The following is a 14620-nucleotide window of genomic DNA, read 5'->3' on the forward strand; positions in this document are numbered from 1 at the left end:
AAATGTACTTTTTTTCTTTTGTTTTGGAGGCAGAGCCAGGAGTAAAGCCTGAGAAGACAAAGTGCCAGGATTTATACTGAGGTTGGCCACATTTAAGGAAAGTAACTTACCTCGGAACTACCTCTCCAGCCCCTTTAAACATCCCTCAGAGACACAGCTCAAAATAAGAGTTTTGATTTGCCTATCAAGTCATAGAATATTTCAGAAAACTTTAAGAAACTCACTAAAAAATAGTCCCAGCCATAGACAAAAATTTAAGAACAAACATTTGCCTTTTGGTGGATGAATCCTGAGTGCATTACCTACCACATAATTACATTGTAATTTCTAACAGGAGTATCTGAGTACTAATTGCTAAGGCCTTTATAAAGTGGAGCGGTTGTTAACTGGATATGAACTCTGAAAATCATGAGGTATCTTGTGCTAAGACTGATTTCTACACTCCATTTTGAACCTCGCCCAACTTCAAACAATAGAGCTGCTACCTGGTCTAAGACACAAAAGAAAAGTCACCTAAGGCAGACAAATTAGTCATTCTGTGAGAGGACTGATTTGCTAAATGTTTTTTCACTGACAGAATTTAAAACTAACGCATTTTATTATCCTCCCTGAAGCTTTTGAAAAAGTACACTTCACTGAACAAAGTTGGGGGAAAGGATCCATTTTCTTGTATCCTAAGAAAAACAGTCTTTAAGCATTGCCAGTAACTTGAAGGTTGCACGAGGCAACAAGCTGAGTAACACACGGGTAATGCCATAACCTTGAGATCTTGTTTAAAATTTAAAAGAGAAGAGCTATCTTATCAACAACAGTCTAAGTTACATTGCGTGTTTCACAGTAAAAGGCACATGTGGAAGAACTGAAACTTTTAATTCAGGTATAACAACAACATCTGTTTTCACAAATATTTGAATCATTTTTATAGTGGAAAAAATTTGATCATTTTAGAAAAAGTTATTCAATCACTAAATGATTTTTGCAATTTGAAGAATTAAGATTCCTGCAATTCTAAGAATTAAGACATTTAAGCCATGGCTCAATTCATATTCTACAGATTCAGAGAAATTCAAAGCCTAAAAAAGAAATTCAAATTCATAAACCATCATCTAGAACAATACCCATTATTTACTGATAAGAAAAACAGACTAAAAGCATATACCCAACAAAGGAGACCAGAATCCAGACTTGTGGGCTGTCAATCATTTCCACTATTATAAAGATGACTAAAATAAGGATTTGAGAGATAGACTGACAGAGGCCAAGAAAATGCCTAAACTTGCCTAGACCCACCTACTAGCATACAACTTTGATCTTCCCTAAAAGATTAAGTTGTCAAAAGTTACCTTAGGATTCTAATCTTAGGAGCCAAGAGCCTGGACAATAAATGCTTGTGATACCATAACTGTCACTAGCATTCAGTTCAGCTGGAAATCATAAAACACTAGTGGCTACTTGTAGACCAAGTTTTTGGTGTCTCTCACACCACAGCCAGCACATCGACTTGGGAGGCAGTTATTGCCATTAAATAAAAGGGGTAGTGAGCTGGCACTAGTAGGAATCTATATTTGACTGAACATAAAACAGAAGACACAAGATATGCACTTTTTTAAAGAACAACTAAGGGACAGAGAAATAGTACAGTGGGTACAGTGCTTGGCTTGCATATGACCAACCAGAGTTTGGTTCCAGGCAACACATATGATTCTCCAAGTTCACCAGGAGTGTGAATGGCAGAGTCAGTGCAGCCCTATACACTGGTGGGTGTAACCCAAAACCAATTTTTTTGAAAGCCCAGCTATATAAAAAGATAACCCTTGGCATTAAGAGCTGTTTACTACCTGCTTTTATAGGCAAAGAAACTAAGCCTCTGAAGGGTTAAAGTGGCCTGTCACTCATTCAAGGTCACTCATGATTTATTGACCATTCTGGAAACCAGCACTCCTTTTCTCAACATACTGATCTTTCTTTCATTGTATTTAGACAGAATCCAATAGAGTATGAAATAATAGATCTATACTTAAAGATGTAGATGCATATAAACTGCCTTATTTAGAACAAAGCTCACTTGTATGTCATAGCAAGTCATCTCTAGAAAGACAGATTGAATGGAAATTTTACAGATAAATAGTTCAGAAATCAAGAGATATAAAAATTCCCATCAAAAATGAGTAAACCGCTGCAGCAAGAGCATAGCAGGTAAGGCATCTGCCTTGCATGCAGACAACCATGGATCAATCTCCAGCATTCCATATGCTCCCCCTCAAGCCTGCCATTAATAACTTCTAGTGCAAAGCCAGGAATAACCCCTGAGCACTACCAAGTGTGACCCGACTCCTCCCCCACAACAATGTAAACATTTAGCTACTGACTTGGAACTGGCCAGACACAGCAGACTCAAGGGAAAATATAAGAAAATACTTTCTACTTAACACTCTTCCAAAAAAAAAAAAATAATAAAAGGTATCTGAAGTAAAGAACACACACACACACACACACACACACACACACACACACACAGGAATTCAAGATGATGCTTTTAAAAGAAGAAATAGTAATAATTTATATTATAAAACTCTTCAAAATCCCCTCAGGTAACCAGTGACCATCAACTCTATGGAGAAAACAGTCAACCTGCAAACCTGCCAGCATCCGTGATAGCACACTGTGAAGGTTGAAGAGATTACAATAATTATATGGAAGTGAGGATGTTGAGTAACTATTTGTACAGTATCCAAATTACTGAAACAGAGTGATTTTATTTTCCAAGTGTTAAGCCATACCCACAGGAAACAGCAGGGCTATTCTACCAGAGCAAAGCACCTTAGCATTCTGCAACAAGTCTCCATGGCAAATTTCCTAACACACACTTCTAAACACAAAGAACTCCGCCTCCGAGTGGTAAGAAATAGGCTTGTGCAACTTCAGATAGAGAATGACATTCTGCTGTCCCCGGGATCTTTTTATGAGATAATCATAACATTGCCACCACCTTGTCATCTTAAAGCTTAAAAGCATGACAAAATTATATAACTTCTAGAAGCCACAAGCAGCCTTAGAAATAATCTACTAAGTCCAATCAGCTCATTTTGTTTCACTCACTCACTCACTCTCTCTCTCTTTCACACACACACACACACACACACACACACACACACACACACACACACACACACAGAATAACTTGCCCAAGGCCATCACTTAATGGAATGCAAGGACTAGAATCAAGGGCTCAGAACAATCACTGTCTCCACAAAAATCACTAAAATACTCTTTATATTCCAAAAACAGCACCAGATCTCATGCAGGGCTGTGGAAATCTGTGCTCAAGCAACGTCCCCAACCACCCCCATTACAATGTCATTTATTTCTCCCACAAAATTAATAAGAGTGATTTTGATACCACTGATACAGAAATAACTTTGAGTCCTTTTAATAATATAAACTGAATGTTAATACTAGTAAGATCACTTCCTTTAAAACACCCAGGGTCATCTGTGACAAGTTGGTGCATGATGGCACAGGACTGAGAACTACAGGTGCAGCAAGAGATGTGAATATGAAGTTCTGAGGAATAATACTGAGGATTACACCTGCCTCTGCCCCCAGACTCGGATAAAGCAGCTTTCAGCAGGAAATAGGCACTGTTAGACCAAACAAGTTTAAACGGGCCTAAAGGAGAAGAAGCCTAAAGAAGAATCCTCTCTCTGGGGCCTTCTCAGATCTGGACAAGACAATGCTGAGAATGCTGATTCTGGCAATTCTGTGTGGGAATGTCTAAATCCCAAGCCTTAATTTTGCCTTATCTGTGGAGTCTGAAGTTTTTATCCATTTACTACAATCTTTCCCTAGTGTCGTCTACATATGAGGAGCTACGAATGCCATGTTGAAAAGATAATATCCAGCTGTCTGTAAATTGGGGTTTTCCAGTGCAATGTGAATGCATATTCCTCAGAAGTGAAGTTGATAAAGGAAAAAATTGATAAAGGAAAAAAATAAAAGAATACTGATTAATAATTAGTTTCAGCTTTTCACCTTTTATTTTTGTTTGTAATTTCATTTCTTTTAATGTAAGCTAAAGAGGAAGAGAGTGCCCAAACTACAGAAATTAGGAAGAAGTGAAAGGGGGCAGGAGGGTTAGTACAGCAGGTAGAGTGCTTGCCTTGCATGTGGCTAACCCGGCCTTGTCCCCTGCATCTCACTTGGTCCTCTGGGCCTACCAAAGTGACCCCAGAGTTTACAATCAGGAACAATAAGTCCTGAGCTCTGTCAGATGTGACTAAAATGTGTGCACATGCACGTGAGCACACACACACACACACACACACATATCACATATACGCACATTCTCATTAAGAATAGATGACCGTAAGTTGGAAACCGTAGCTATAGAACACAGTTGTGTAACCGTTTCCTAGAACACAGGTATGTAACTGTTGCATTATAAAAGTTAGAACAGGAAAAGAGACCAGCAATACTGGGAGAAAGACCCCAGGAACCCCACTGTGTCCTTCCTACACATACCACAAGCGTGTGACTGGTCTCCAGCACCTGCCATACTCAGGTTTGGACAACTACTGAACTAGCTGGTTTTCAAAATGCAAATAATACAGACCTTCAAATACCCTTTAGATGGAATGGTTGGTCTTTCACTTCAATTCACTTTTGAGAGTGAAATAAAAAGTGGTCTAGTGAAAGAAGAAATTATCAGATTGTACAGTCCACAGGACACAAATAGAAGAAAAGAGCACATATACATACCACCACCAACACTGGCATCAGTATTGCTAGTCTAGGCAATCTATCAGGATCAATGCCCATTATCTTTCTGTTTCCTAGGCTAAGAAAAGTAAGTGCTCTAAGACCCAGAGATCACAATATATATAGTGTTCACTACTTAGAGTGAATTTGAAAAGAAGATGCCTGATGTATCACAGAAAGGAATGTGTTCTCATAAAAATATGATTATTGGACTAGAAAGATAATAAAGCAGGTAGAACTCTTGCCTTGCATGTGAGTCACCCATGCTTCACCCCTGGTACCCTAATCCATCCTCTGAGCTCTGCCAAGAATGATCCTTGAAAACAGAGCCAGGAGTAAGCCCTGAGATCCAAAGGATGTGACCCAACACCTGAATAAAAATAATTTTTAAATGTTTAATATGATTATTTCTTTGTGGTGTAAATACTGATGTAAACAGCCCCTTTCCTGTGAAAGGAAGTCTGTTCATTAAAACTGAGGAACTTGGGGGCCAGAGAGATGACACAGCGGTAGGGCATTTGCCTTGCACGAAGCCTATCTAGGACAGACTGTGGTTCAAATTCCGGCATCCCATATGGCCCCTGGAACCTGCCAGGAGCAATTTCTGAACGCAGAGCCAGGAGTGACCCCTCAGCACTGCTAGGTGTGACCCCAAACCCAAACCCCTCCCCCCAAAAAAAACACCCTGAGGAATTTGCTAAGCTCTTTACAACTGGTTAAAATATAAAAGCGTGCTTTGCTACTTACAGAGAGACTTAAAAGAGGTATCTGGTAAATACACCCTTCTAGTGAATTCCCTAAAATCTCAAAAAGCCTCATCTCCTCCCAGTTCTTCTCTCACTCACTTTTTCCCACTCCCCTTCAAATGTTCCCACTTAAATATACATAGGGAGCCAAACTGCTCTCCATCGCAAAGTTCACTCATTTTTCAGGATAGTGAACTTTAATGTTTTCAGATACATAACTAACATTGTAGTTATGGGGGCCGAGGAGAAGGAGACACAGAGTGGGGTATCTAGAAAAAGAAGGAAGAGGACAGGTTCCAAGCCAAAAGCCATCAGTACTCAATAAAACCCCATTACCCCAAAACAAAAAAAAAAAACACCTCCCACAACCCACCTGAAAATACAGCCTAGCTCTGGCCTGCATGGAATGGATATCTACAGAGATATCCTTGACTCCTTTCAAACTATCTCTTCCTAAGAGGTCCCTTTCAGTAGCTGAAAGGTAAAAGGCAATTCTCTTGTACCCACGGGCCTCTCGGAATCCCTTCCTCTCTCAAATTGTTCTTTCACTGCTCTTGATTTAATCACTCAACTGGCCCACAGCACAAAAAAGGTAGAAGAAGAGCAAAGACCCAGCCCCAGCACTCAATCACCCTATTCTTTCTCTATGGGTAATATGTGCCAACACCGACTTGCAAATTCCTCTTTTTTCCTAAAGAGAATACCCAAGGTCCTTAGGTTCCGGGAGGAAGAGGGAGATTTTGGAAATTAAAAACATTTGGGTGACTTTCCCTCCCCGCCCCCGGGCAGCTTAAAAGCAAAGTTCCGCTGGTTAAGGTACGGGGAGAAAAAATGCTACCCACATTTCGCATGAGGCAAAGCATATACTTTGCAACTCAGATTTTCTTCCAACATTATAAATCTCAGGTCCACATTCTTTTCTTAAAAAAAAAAAAAGGCTTTGTTGGTTAAGAAGAGTACTTTCACTAAGAAACCTACAATTTCCTTCTCACTTTTCTCCCTTGCTTTTTTCTCTGGGCACCCCTGAGCCCTGCGAAAACCTGGACGTTTGTTAGCTGAATCTAATAAAAAGGGGGAGCGGGGTGCCAGGTCGCTCGGGCACAGGTACAGGTGTTTCTTCTCCCCACATGCTGGAACTCAACAAGGTTCCAGGCGCTTCCCCAAGAAACGTGCAGACAGACACGGGGCCAAGTTCTGGGCGCCCTCACCTCACCCACCCCGACTCTATTGCAAAAAAAGAAAAACCCTTGCCAGCTAGCTGCGCAGGGGCCCACGCGAGCATGCGAGCATGCAAGAACGAGAGTCAAAGACTTGCCAGGGGCAAATATCACCAGATTCACCCCCCTTCTTTCCTAGGCCCCAGATGTACTCGGGTGGGGGGATTGGAGAGGGGTCGGAAGGTTCGAATCCCCGCCACCCCAATAATAAAAAAAAGCTTGCAAATAGCCACTTGGGGGGGGGGGATCGGATACGCAAGTGGCAAACTTTAGAAAGCGGGTATGGGTGCAGCACCCAGAGACGAAATGGGGCGCCGGAGTCCCCACTTCTTCGGACACCCGAGTGGGTAGGAGGTGGGAGGTGGGATTGGCGATTTGCTCCTCCCCTTAGGGGGGGTCCCCGCACTCCACCCGGCCCCCGGATCCCCCCCAAAACCTCCAGGGGCACTCACAGCGCTAGGGTGAAGGCGCTCAGCCCCTCGGGCACGGCCGCCAGCCCCTTGCCGGAGCAGTCCACCCGACGGTCGCCGTCGCAGCTGCAGGGCGCGGAGCAGAGAGGCGGCGGCGCCGCGCCACTGGGCTCGGCCGAGCCGCGCAGCCCCAGGGCGAGGAAGCAGAGCAGCCGCAGCGGGCCCGGCATTGCGGCGGCCGCCTCCCGCGCTCGGCCTCTCTCTCGGCGAGTGTCCGTGTGCGCCCTCCGGCACCCCCGGCGCGGCTGGCTGGCCTGCGGGGCTGGGACACCCGGAGGGAGGCTCTGTCCGCGGGCGATCGCGCGGGGCTGCAACGCGGTGCCTTCCTTCAACGCGGCGCTCCGGAGTTGCGCCCTTCCCGCTGCTCCATGGAAGGAAGCACACTGGCGGCCCCGCTCCTCCTCCTCCTCCTCCTCCTCCTTCTCCTCTTCTCCTCCTTCTTCTTCTTCCCCGGGCTCGGCTCAGGCCAGCCGACCCGGCCGGGCGCAGTGGCGGGGGCTCACGCGCCGTGCCATCGCCGATGCCCGCGCCTCGCTAGCTCTGAATTCAAGGTTGCGGGGTGCAGCCGCCGCCTTCAGCCATGCCGCGCTCGGCCCCTCGCTTAGTTCAGCCCCAGCCCCCCGCTGCACAAACAAACCCCTGGCCCCAAGCTCCGAGCCAGCTCCAGCTCCGGCCGCCGCGCTGCTCGAGCAGCTCGCTCAACCACCACCTCCTCCTCCTCCTCCCCGTCCTTTTCCCTTCTAGGGTTGCACACTCGCGTTCCCAAGCCCCCAGCCGCTGCCTTATGCAAAGCACTTAGGTACATGCAAATACGAGCCCTTCTTCCGCCGCGCTATTGGTCCGGGGAGGTCTCGAGCTCATTACTATGCAAAGAGCCCAGCTTCTATTGGTCGAGAAGAAGACCAGAGGGGCGTGTTTTATTCGTAGTGACTGACTGACAGTGTGGTTGGTGCTGCGCGGTGATGGTTCAAGGCATTAAAAAAAAATCTCTGACTTGGCTGCCTTTGCGTGGCAGGTTGGAGATTGTAGGTGGAACCATAGAGACTTACCCTGGTTGGTTTTGGGTTTTTTTTTCCCTCTCTCTCTCCCCACCATCCATCCCCGCACCCCATATTCTTCTCCAATGTACTCATGAAGAAATAGGATCTCCTAAATTGGATGACCTGGAAAGCAGAATTTGTCACCCAGCATTCAGTTAACGTTTCAAATGACTCTTCTCCCCTCACCCAGTTCCAAAGGGCTAAAAGCTTGAGAGATGTGAGCAAGGGAGAAGAAGGTGTTTAAGAGGTGGGGAGAAGTTTCCTTTATCCTAAGAGAGATTGGGGCTTCTATTTAGCTAGATGCAGAATTAAAATAAAAGTACCCCCCAAGCTTCCCACTTCACCTGAAATCTTTATACTTGTCTTCATAGGTACTTGCTAGTTAGAAATCTTCTTCCATATTTAAAATCCTAAAACACAGGACTCTTGGAAGAGTCAAAAGGGGTGAACTATCTGAGAACAGAAAATGTCTCTAAGCATTTGAATGCTAGGTATTACCACTGAGAAACTGGCAGCAATGTCGTTGTTAAGTAATTAGCAACAATTTTTTCTTCTTCTGGACTTCTGTGGTTTATTTGTGTATCACAAAATAAATATATTTCTTTAAACAGTTATTTATTAATTTTTGTTTTGAGGCCACATCTGGCGGTATTCAGGGTTACTCCTGGCTGTGCATTCAGAAATCGCTCCTGGCAGACTTTGGGAACCATATGGGATCCTGGGAATTGAACCCAGGTTCGTCCCAGGTCAGCAGCATGCAAAGCAAAAACCCTACCGCTGTGCTATCTCTCCTGCCCCACAAAAGCAAATTTTTATTTCTATCAAATATTTATTGCTCTAGTGCCACGTTCTTCCTTTTTTTTTTTTTTTTTTTTTTTTTTTTTGGTTTTTTGGGCCACACCCATTTGATGCTCAGGGGTTACTCCTGGCTATGTGCTCAGAAATCGCCCCTGGCTTGGGGGGACCATATGGGACGCTGGGGGATCGAACCGTGGTCCTGATCCTTGGCTAGCGCTTGCAAGGCAGACACCTTACCTCCAGCGCCACCTACCCGGCCCCGTTCTTCCTTTTTTTGGGGGGGTTGGTTTTTGAGAGGTCCATACCCAGGAATATTAGGGACTTTGCACTCAGGGAACATCTTGGTGGGGCTCCTGAGTGCCTTGGCTTGAAGCCTAGTTGGCCTCCTGCAAGGCAAGCACCCTGCCCACTGTACTATCACTCCGAGCCCACTACCTCCTTTCCATGCTTCTGCTATGCTTCTGGGCTGTTTTACTTTACCTTGAAGACGTTTTGTTTGTTTTGCTTTTGGACCACACTCAGTGGTGAACAGGGGCTCAGTTCATTAATTATTTTTCCAGCCTGCTTGGAAACATTTTCATCAATGTTTTAAATTAAGGCGGAAAAGTCCCTAAAGTTGTTTGTTATGTTAGTAAACTTAAAGAAAATGGAAACAAGTGGATGCAGACCCATGAAATTTCAAATGAAAATAATCTTTGCATTTGAGGGGTTATTTTTTTTCCGTCATTTTCCAACAACTTTCATAAACAAGTGAAGCCAGGAGAAAATAGTTTCTTTAATTGATTCCTCTAAGAATTCTATTTCATGGGGGCTGGAGCGGTGGCACAGCAGTAGAGCGTTTGCCTTGCATGCGGCTGACCCAGGACATACCTGGGTTCCATCCCCAGTATCCCATATGGTCCCCCAAGCCAGGAGCTATTTCTGAGCGCATAGCCAGGAGTAACTCCCAAATGTCACTGAGTGTGGCTCAAAACACACACACACACACACACACACACACACACATATTCTATTTCATGATGGTACTCAAAGATGCTGAATCAAGGTGCTACTTTCTTCTTTCTTATAAATAACAGCTAGAAATTATACTGATTGCATTTATTTTCTCCAAATAATTCATTTCTTTGAGTATTTTGTTTTAAAACAAGTATCTCATGCAAAGCTAGGCTAAGAATATAAAGATGGGCTGCTAAGAAGATAGATAATAGGGTTGTTACACACGTTTTCCCCACAGGAGGACCAGGTATGATCCCTGATTCTGCATGATTTCCTGGGCACCACTGAGAGCAACTCTTGAGCAATTCGGTAGGCGTTCACCTGGGAGTGAACCCTCCAAAAATATTGTAAAGCAGGAGCAAAAGGATAACCAGTTGGAGCACATGCAAGGTAGCAGGAGGCTTAGACTCAATCTCTTATACTTCATGGTCCCCCAGCAGAGCCTAGAACAACCTTAGCCCTCTCCCAGCTCTCAGGATAGGAAAAACCTCCAAGTACTTCCAGGTATGACCTCCAATATAATATATATACAGATAGAAATATAGATTTTAATATAGATATAGACATAGATATAGGTGTATGATAGGCCTACATGGATATCAGAAATTAGTTCTTTTATTTCCACAGTGCTATGATAAAACCCCAGGTTTCATGCCCATGAAGCAAGTATTTTACCTTTGTCACATTCCGCACCAAAAATCAGTATTTTGATATATGTCACAGCACCTGAAAGTGATATAGTGGTGTGAACCGCACTTGGACAACTTTATCCTTTGCTGCCAATAAGCAAAAACCTTAGGAGTATGATTTTGGATGAAAGGAGATTAAGAAAATAGAGATGTAGGTGCCAAAGCAATAGAATAGCAGGTAGAGCTCATGTTTGCACATGTTCAACTCGGGTTCCATCCCAGGTACTCCATGCGATTCCCTGAGCACTACCAGTGGTTGTGCAGAACCAGAAATAAATCCTGAGCACCATTGTGTGTGGCCCAAGACAAAAGCAAAATGAAGATGTAAATTTAATGGAAGAATAGATCCATACTATCAGATGAGCAATGTAAGAAAGGATTCTAATGGACACTTATTCAAAAGGACTTTATATCCTAAACAAAGTACTGAGAGAAAAGAGGTGAGATCTGTTAAAACAATGTTATTTTTTTTGTTTTTTTTGTTTTTGTTTTTTTTGTTGTTGTTGTTGTTTGTTTTTGGGCCACACCCGGCGGTGTTCAGGGGTTACTCCTGGCTGTCTGCTCAGAAATAGCTCCTGGCACGGGGGACCATATGGGACATCGGGATTCGAACCAACCACCTTTGGTCCTGGATCGGCTGCTTGCAAGGCAAACGCCACTGTGCTATCTCTCCGGGCCCACAATGTTATTTCTTATAGTTGCTACATTGTATACATTTTCCATTAAAGATTAATTGGTCAATTAGCCTGTGTTTCATTTCTTTCTTTCTTCCTTCTTTTTTTCTTTTCTTCTTTCTTTCCTTCCTTCCTTCCTTTTTTCCTTCCTTCTTTCTTTCCTTCCTTCCTTCCTTCCTTCTTTCCTTCCATCCTTCCTTCCTTCCTTCCTTCCTTCCTTCCTTCCTTCCTTCCTTCCTTCCTTCCTTCCTTCCTTCCTTCCTTCCTTCCTTCCTTCCTTCCTTCCTTCCTTCCTTTCTTTTTCTTTCTTTCTCTTTCGTTCACAGTTTTTGGGCCACACAGCCATATTCAGAGATTATTGCTGACTCTACACCCAGGAATTACTCCTTAGCTGGCTCAGGGGATCCTATGGGGGTACGAGGGCGGGGTTGAATCTGAAACAGCAGCATACAAGGTGAAAGCTCTTCTTGCAGTTCTTGACCCCTAGCCTGTATTTCTTTTTTTTTTGGGGGGGGGAGGAAAGAAGTCACATCGGGTAGTGCTCAGGGAACAAGGAACTATATGAGTGCTGGGGTTTAAACCCAGGTGAGCTTGTGCAAAGCAAGCACCCAACCTCATGTACTATCACCTCAAATCTAAATTTCCTGAATAAGATGCCCTGAACAAAAGAGGAAAAGGCATTTAAGGAATAAAGGCATAAAGGAATTTAAGATAATTCACTCAAAAAATAAAGATTATTCACTCAGAGAAAAATGACCAGCTCGTAGGCAAACCAGAAATTCCTAGAGAGAATTTAAAAAGAGGGCTGAAGGACAGGGGTGATAGTAAAATGAGTAGAGTGCTTACCTTGCATCCCAGCATCCCATATGCACTCCTCCTTCTAAACACCCACTTACACTGCCAAGAGAAATTCCTAAGTGCAGAGCCCATTGTAAGCCCTGAACATCAATGGGTATGACCCAAAAAGCAAAGAAAGAGAGTCAAAGAGATAGTACTGTAGATAGAATACTTGGAGTTATCACTCACAGAATCAGGAGTAAGCCTTCTGTACGCATGGGTGTGGCCCAAAATTAAAGACCATATTTTCTGGCGTATAAGATGACGTTTGAAACAAAAAAAGTCAACCGAAAATCGGGGATCATCTTATATGCCGAGTATATCCCGAAAAATGTTTCAATATGCCGCTAAACAAAAATTGTCTGAATATTGCCACAAAACAAATTTTCCAACTCGATCTTGCACCAATCACTGCAAGGCTGCTCGGACCGCCCCTCTAACTCAGCCAATCCAAGCAGGCTTTTTATGCATGCAAATTATACACTGTTAAAAGCCTGCTCAGATTGGCCAGAGTCAGAGAGGACGTCTATTACAGTATAACCTTTGGACCTTTGCTTGTTGTGATTGGCTCACTGTGGAAGATACAGTTGCAGCACAGGAACATTCTGTCTTATACAGCAAATATAGGCCTAAACCTATGTTTTAACTGTAAAATTAGGGGGTCATCTTATACGCCTGGTCGTCTTATACGCCGGAAAATACGGTAAATATAAAATCGAGAAGAAAGAATTAAGAAAGATGTAGCAAACAAAAAAGAGACTGTCTCCAGATTGATTCTTCTTTCTTCTATATTTTTTTATGGCTATAGAAAAATAAACTTAGCATCTATCAGCTAAATCAGAGATAATGAAATCTCTGCTTATTCTGTGGAGTGCTTAAGGCAATGATAAAAACACACATTCTGAGTGATGCTTATTTGGGGATTCTCATAAAAACAACATAAAGTTTTGTTGATTAGGACCAAGCTGGACTTGGCCCCACTCTCTCCCTAATTCAGGCACTCTCTTTAGGGTGCCAGAGAACACCAAACAGTGATGCCTGACTCAGGAATCACTTCTGCCAGACTCGGGCGACCATATGGGATACCTGGAATTAAACGATATCGCCCTGCTTCATGTACTACTACTCAATACTCAAATACCCTTATAGAACCTGAACAATTGCACACAGACATATCACCCATTTCTTGTCAGGTGACTGGGCTAAGCTACTTCATTCAGGAAACAAAAATTGGGTGATAGTGGAAACTCTGGCATTGCAGTAATGATGGACTGAATTGTAAGTACTGAAGCACACAGATTTGGGGGTTTTATGAAGTACTTCCCACTTACAAAATAAAAATGTCTTGGTTTTTTTGTGTGTGTGTTTTGTTGTTTTTTGTTTTGATTTTGGGACCACACTAGGTGGTGCTTAGAGCTTATTCCTGGCTCTGCACACCAGGATGGCCCCTTGTAGAGCTCAGGGAACTACATGGGGTTCTTGGGTATTGAAACTGGGTCAGTTAAGCAAGGTAAGAGACCTGCTGACTCTAATCTCTCTTTAGTCCACAAGAGAAAACAGTCTAAGTCTCCAGCAACCAGCTTAAGAATTTTGCAGGACAGATGAGTATAAGGGTTAAGGCATTTGTCTTGCATGTAGCCAACTCTGGTTCAAAATCTGAAACCGCAGGTCTCTTCAAGCACAGTCTCTCACAACCCCCCAAAAAGTACTATGTTGTTTGATCAGAAAGATATTTTAGGGCCCAGAGAGATAGCACAGCAGCGTTTGCCTTGCAAGCAGCCGATCCAGGACCTAAGGTGGTTGGTTCGAATCCCGGTGTCCCATATGGTCCCCCGTGCCTGCCAGGAGCTATTTCTGAGCAGACGGCCAGGAGCACCACCAGGTGTGGCCCAAAAACTAAAAAAAATTTAAAAAAAATTAAAAAAAAGAAAGAAAAAAAAAGAAAGAAAAAGAAAAAAGAAAGCTATTTCAGGGAGCTGGAGTGCATGCTCCACCTTGGATACAAAACCTGGTACCACATGGTCCTTCTAGCATTGCCAGGTGTGTGCTCTACTCCCCGGCACATATATTGAGAGACAGGGAGATGGCTCAAAGTGTTGGAGTACAGGCTTGGCATGTGCAGACCCTGAGTTCAACCCTGGCACTATCTAACTTCCCTATTGGTCAGGGTATATTCCTGGTGGCCCCACAGTACTGCTGCAGAGATCACCCCCCCCCCAATTTAGCTTCATATAGAGTAAGAGCTGCCCATGTATATTTGTTCTCTTCCTTCTCTCTGAAAAGTGTGAACTGTCCAAAACTATTATTGTACTTTGGGGGTGGGTGCAACACACCGAGATGTCCTCAAGGCTTACTCTGGCTCTGAACAAACTGGTGACTCCCAGTTGTGCTCAGG

The 14620-nt window shown here is 43.7% G+C and overlaps 1 protein-coding gene across 1 annotated transcript in view; it reads right to left on the reverse strand.

Annotated features, from left to right (window-relative positions):
- LGR4 (leucine rich repeat containing G protein-coupled receptor 4) overlaps window positions 1-7376 on the reverse strand; it is a 123252-nt gene extending 115876 nt beyond the window's left edge. The window contains exon 1 of the mRNA XM_049780971.1: window positions 7174-7376. Coding sequence (XP_049636928.1) covers window positions 7174-7361 — 188 coding nt within the window. The 5' untranslated portion in view covers window positions 7362-7376. The remainder of the gene's footprint in view (window positions 1-7173) is intronic.
- Window positions 7377-14620: the final 7244 nt, after the last annotated feature.

The sequence above is a fragment of the Suncus etruscus genome, chromosome 9 (genome assembly GCF_024139225.1).
Source record: "Suncus etruscus isolate mSunEtr1 chromosome 9, mSunEtr1.pri.cur, whole genome shotgun sequence".
Lineage (NCBI taxonomy): Eukaryota > Metazoa > Chordata > Mammalia > Eulipotyphla > Soricidae > Suncus > Suncus etruscus.